The 5,429-nt window shown below is 39.4% G+C and overlaps 1 protein-coding gene across 1 annotated transcript in view; it reads left to right on the top strand.

Moving 5' to 3' along the window:
• Positions 1 to 5,429, top strand: part of LOC102204060 (dystrophin-like) — a 289,784-nt gene that overhangs the window by 137,612 nt on the left and 146,743 nt on the right. The window contains exons 17-20 of the mRNA XM_013914638.1: positions 1,082 to 1,189; positions 1,341 to 1,520; positions 2,992 to 3,161; positions 4,511 to 4,634. Coding sequence (XP_013770092.1) covers positions 1,082 to 1,189; positions 1,341 to 1,520; positions 2,992 to 3,161; positions 4,511 to 4,634 — 582 coding nt within the window. The remainder of the gene's footprint in view (positions 1 to 1,081; positions 1,190 to 1,340; positions 1,521 to 2,991; positions 3,162 to 4,510; positions 4,635 to 5,429) is intronic.

Here is a 5,429-nt window from a genome sequence, read left to right as displayed (position 1 = left end):
TCTGAAAATTCAAGAAACTTCAAGAAGCCCAGTCACTTTCTCTCCAAGCTCCTCAGACTACCATGTCCTGGATGCCTGAGAACCTGCTTGAACATACTTCAGATTCCTTCACTTCATAGCCTTCTTCCACTTCTGCAGGTGGCTGATGTGCTTTTTCAGAGAAAGGGTAGCATGTGCTCTAAATATTGACAATATTTTCTATATCTTCTAACCCTGGATCTTCCTGAACATTGATTCTTCCTCATGATACTAGAGGACAATATGTGTTTTGTTCTACTGGTCATTTCTTTCCACGACATGGTAAAAAAAAAATTAGCACACAAGCCTCGAGCGCAATGGAGGCCTGTGAGCTACTTTCTGTGTATGCATTATTGTGGGGTCTACCTTACAATATGAAGCACCTTGATGTGACTGTTGTTGTGATTTGATGCTTATAAATAACATTGAATGTAGAGCACCTGCCTCCTCATTGTGCTGCCTGTTGTTGTTGTTGTTGTTGTTGTTGTTGTTGTTGTTGTTGTTGTTGTTGTTGTTGTTGTTGTGACCTTTGCTTGACCATCTCTTTTGTTTTCCTTCTTCATTTCTCTCTCCTGCCAGTGTTACCTTCTTTTCAATTTTTCTCACCTGTCGGCCCATTTCATCCTTTTTTGGCATCTAACTTCCCTCCTTCCTTTTCCCTCCTATTTTCTTATTCAGTTTTCCATCTTTAACTTGTTGTTTTGTTTTCTGTCAGTCTCCTTACTTTCCACTGGTTTCTTCTTCTTTTATTTAGTGTTTCCTATATGTCCCTTTATTTACCCCTCCTGATCTTGGTTCTGTGAGAGGTTTCTTCCTGTTAAAAGGGAATATTTCCCTCCCTTTCTCACAAAGCGCTTGCTCATAGGAGATCATCTGATTGTTGGTTTTCTCTGTATTGTTGTAGGGTTTACCTTACACTATTCATATACAGTCACCTTTGAGGTGGTTTGGTACTATAGAAATAAAATTGAATTAAATTGAATTTCATTTATCTTTCCATTTCTACACATTTTCTCTACTCCTTTCTTGTCAAACTCTTTTCTGTCTTCTTGTTTTCTTACAGTGTTTATTTGACTCCTGGTTAACTCAGAAGGAGGACATGGTTGGGTCCATTAAGACAACCAACCTGAAGGACCAGACAGAGATGGTGGCCTGTTTGCACCATCTTACTGTGAGTATGCCTATACCGGAGCTGCTGTACCTTTTTGTAAAGAACAGAAAATGTTCCTACTTAAAAAACTCTGCACCAGTTACATGAGTGACATGCCAGGTAGGCTTAGATCTCTGCAACTTTTGTTGTGTGTATGTGTCTGTTCCGTAAGACTTTGAAAGCAGACCTTGATGTTAAGCGCCCCACCATGGACAAATTATGCTCAATGAGCCAGGATCTGCTGTCCAGTGTGAAGAACAGAGAGGTGGCCAGCAAACTAGAGGCCAGACTGGATAGCTTTGCCCAGCGCTGGGAGCAACTAGTCCAGATCCTAGAGATGAGTATCACCCAGGTACAGTGAGTGCTGAGTTGTCTTTTACTGTATGTAGAGTCATGTGAACATCATGGCAATTTTTTTTTTACATTGAGTCAGTATTTATTTAACAAAAACTATGCCAATATGCAAGAACAGAGTGTGAAAAACCGACTGCACTCAGGTATGTGTTAACACTATGCTGAGAAGGAATGACATCAGCCGTCTCAGCAAATTCTCCCCAAGGTCAGACAGTGCAATGGTCAGAGAAACTGCAACAAACTCAAAAGGCTTCAGTTAGCAAGTTAGATATTAAATGGTAAATGTCCTGTATTTGTATAGCGCTTTGCATAGTCCCTAAGGACCCCAAAGTGCTTTACACGTTCAGTCATCCACCCATTCACACACACATTCACACACTGGTGATGGCAGCTACATTGTAGCCACAGCGGCTGTGGCTGTGGCTACAATGTAGCTGTCTTGATTAAAGTTCAAGACAGTCCAATGAGAACAGGAGTGAACAAGTATAACATGTTTAATTGTTGCCATGAGACAGACTCTTCTCTCTAAAACAGAAACTCATCTGTTGCGAGGATCGCTGAATCTAGTTTACTTGCTGATGGTAGCTGTGTTTCCACGCAAAGCGAAGATTGTAAGCAGCAGTAAAAGCAGTGCCAGCGGCAGCTTGTATCACATGCTGGTTTCCCATCATTTTACTGTGAAAGACAGGCTTTATCTACAATGAAGCTGCAGTTTACTGTGAGTACAAAACAAGCAGCGCTTTCAGTAACAACAACCAACTGTGATCAAAAGATGGCAGTAATGTAAAGGATGCATGCAAACTGGCCAAGCTCTGTTGCCTGTTTGCATGCATGTCTGAAATGAAAAGATCGTTTCACTTTTGCTGCATTTTATGCACATTTAAACAGATTTCACTGTTTAAAATAAATTCATGTGGCCTCATAATCATAGAACTTTGGTTTTCTCATCTGCACGAGATTTGTTAAGATTAAGAAAATGCCAACTGAAAACTACTTAATACACAATGTTTGCTTGTATGTACACGTACTTTTAAATGCACACATTAATTAGTGCTCAAGCTGGTTTGCACAGATATCGATATTTCTCCCTCTCCTTCTTATTTTATTTATTTTTCCATTGAAAGAGATAACCAGCAGATTGACCTCTACATACACATACATACACTCTACATATGCTTCTTCTCACGTTGTCATTACAGTCTACTCTAAAGTCCTAGTCTAAATTGCTGCTTAACTGCCTCCACAGCTGTCTGAGTGTGCACTCACCTACATACACACACACTCAGTCTAGAGCTCTTGTTGGAACCCACACTTATACGGCAAAACACTGTACTCATGACCTTGTATGATAGATGATGTCCAACCATCAGTTATCACCTGTCAAGAATGAGGATTTGTCATCTGTATAATTCAGCTCCTGATGTTAAACCGTCTGCCTGAGTGTATTATGCTCTCCCTTTAACATTCAGCTCTCGGCAGCTGTCAGTGCAGCCCAGCATTCTGAGCTAACCCACTCAGTAACTGCGACTGTAACCAAAGTGACAACAAGAGAGAAGATGTCAGCTGTCCGCCAGACCCGAGAATCGCCACCTCCACAGAAGAAGAGACAAGTAGTTGTGGATTCTGAGCTCAGGAAAAGGTGTGTTTATGTTCCTACACTTGAAAACGTGAGCGTTGGAGCATTATTCATTTCAAGATGCCTTCTAACTTTTATTAAATGTTCAGATACATGCATCCCTTTTTACTCTCTTATCTCAGCAGGTAGGTGATGAAATATTGTGAATACTCATAGTATCTAGGTTTGGTGGTTATAATAGTAAGCAGCTTTAAACTGAACTTTTCCCAATAGTCAAGTAGAAGTTTCTGAAAATTCTCCTCGACCTTGTAGTAAGTAGAAAAGCAAGCTTAGACGTTTTGTAGTGGTAGTTTAACAGTGAACCTTTTTGGTCATTTTTGAGGCATTTTGTTAAATGTAAGTTAAAATAAAATTTAAGGGTTTTCTACAGCACTGAGTAATTCTCAGCTACAATGCTTGAGCACCGTCAGGTGAACATTACTTTGGATCCCAGGCAGGCGGGGCACGTAGCGTGCTGGTCCTTGTTGTACAAAGAGAAACCAAACCCCTGAGGACAGGGCAAAACAGAAGAGTTCTGCTTTGCTTGCTTTGGTTTGATATTCATATCAAAATGCAAAGCAAAAACACTGCACAAGAAGACTCGAATATAGTGCTCCGTGGGCAGCCGACGCACCAGCTGAGTAGTGGTGGCTAACACCAACTTTAAGCTAGCAAACAGAGCTAACTAGCAGTTGCTAGCTAGCCCGACCTGGCAGAGGTGTTCTTAGCAAGGTGAAGAAGTTATGAAGAACACAAACCCCCTTTGATCACAGGGGGTTTGTGTGCAGGTGCGACTATGTATATATCATGACTGGTCATCTCAAGACAAGACATGTAAAGTGTCCACACTTTAATTCTCAGCTTTTCAGACATTTGTGTGGCCTGCATGGTCATTGCAGTGGGATTGTAATTAGAGCTGGCAGCTGTCAGTCAGCCAGAAAAGTTACATGTTACAGTTCTGAATTGTTTTTCCACTCGGCACATCAATTCCAATGTGGCAGTTCTTATTTCCTTTCAGGACAATGAAATTTATGTTGCTGACAAAGGTTTTTCTCCACAGAAGACATCTGCAAACACCAACATTCCATAATTGAATGGTATTTCATAATTTCCACCGAATTTAAAATATTACAGGATAATAGTAAACTCCCTCTATGATATGTAATAACTAACTGTTTGAGTGTGAAGCTGAAATGAGGTCCTATATGATTACATGAAATACATTACTACAGTGCTGCTATGTGACATCTTGTATGCAATCTTGTAAATGTAGTGTTAATAGAACTTCACCACCACATTATCTTATGTGCTTCAACACAGTGTGATGCCTTATAATACAAAACACATTTGTGTTTGTCTGCATCTATTGCCAGGTTCGATGTGGATTTCACTGAAGTCCACAGCTATATGACTCGTGGTGAAGCCATTCTGCAGAGCCCTGAATTCTCTGTGACACGCAAAGACAGCAGTATTCAGGAGCTACATGACAAAGTCCAGGTAAAAATTGTGTGTCTGTGTCTTATGTGCATATGTGGATCTGTGTCATTTATATATGATCTGAATGTGCAATAGGATCTTGTTATTTCAGCATTTCAGTCATACCTGAGGGGACATTTTGAACTGGGCTTACAAGGCAATGATAATGTACCTCATATGAGATGCAGCAAAGTGTCAGTAATGAGTGTGATGACATTTTGCAGACATTTTGGACCCTTTACTTATATGTGTCAGCTGACAACATTTGTATTCTAAGTGCTTTGTATAAGGATGAAACAAAACAAGAGGAAACAGGGTAAAAAGCCTGTTTTTCTTTGATAGTTAAAAAATACCCAAACAAACATATATTTTGTAATTTTGGTTAGTATGTTAATCTGGTTCAAACTTTACATTTTACCAGTAGGCATTTGGATTTGAAAGCTACACAAAGTATCCAAGTTTGTTGTTTACATTGTTTTAATTTGATATTTTTGGCAACTAAGTGTAAAGAAAAACAGTTTATAAACACAACACTGACAACAGTTTAACCTTTGCAGGGCTACTTGCAAACACTTGATAAACATGATGTATTAAGTCCATAGTCACATTTTTGTTCTTTACTAATTCCTGAGCAATAAATCAGTGCACATTAATTATCCTTATTCTTTCATCTATCACTTAGAACTACACTACCAGTCAAAAGTTTTAGAACACCCTCATTTTTACAGTTTATTGTAATTCAAGTCATTCAAGTCCAATGAACAGCTTGAAATTGTGCAAAGGTAACTGGTGAACTGCCAGAAATTAAAAATAAAG

This window comes from Pundamilia nyererei, unplaced genomic scaffold, assembly GCF_000239375.1.
Source record: "Pundamilia nyererei isolate P.nyererei 1_Seehausen unplaced genomic scaffold, PunNye1.0 scaffold00212, whole genome shotgun sequence".
In the NCBI taxonomy this organism is placed as follows: domain Eukaryota; kingdom Metazoa; phylum Chordata; class Actinopteri; order Cichliformes; family Cichlidae; genus Pundamilia; species Pundamilia nyererei.
Note: the sequence above shows the minus strand (reverse complement) of the source record. Positions and strands in the feature narration are given on the sequence as shown.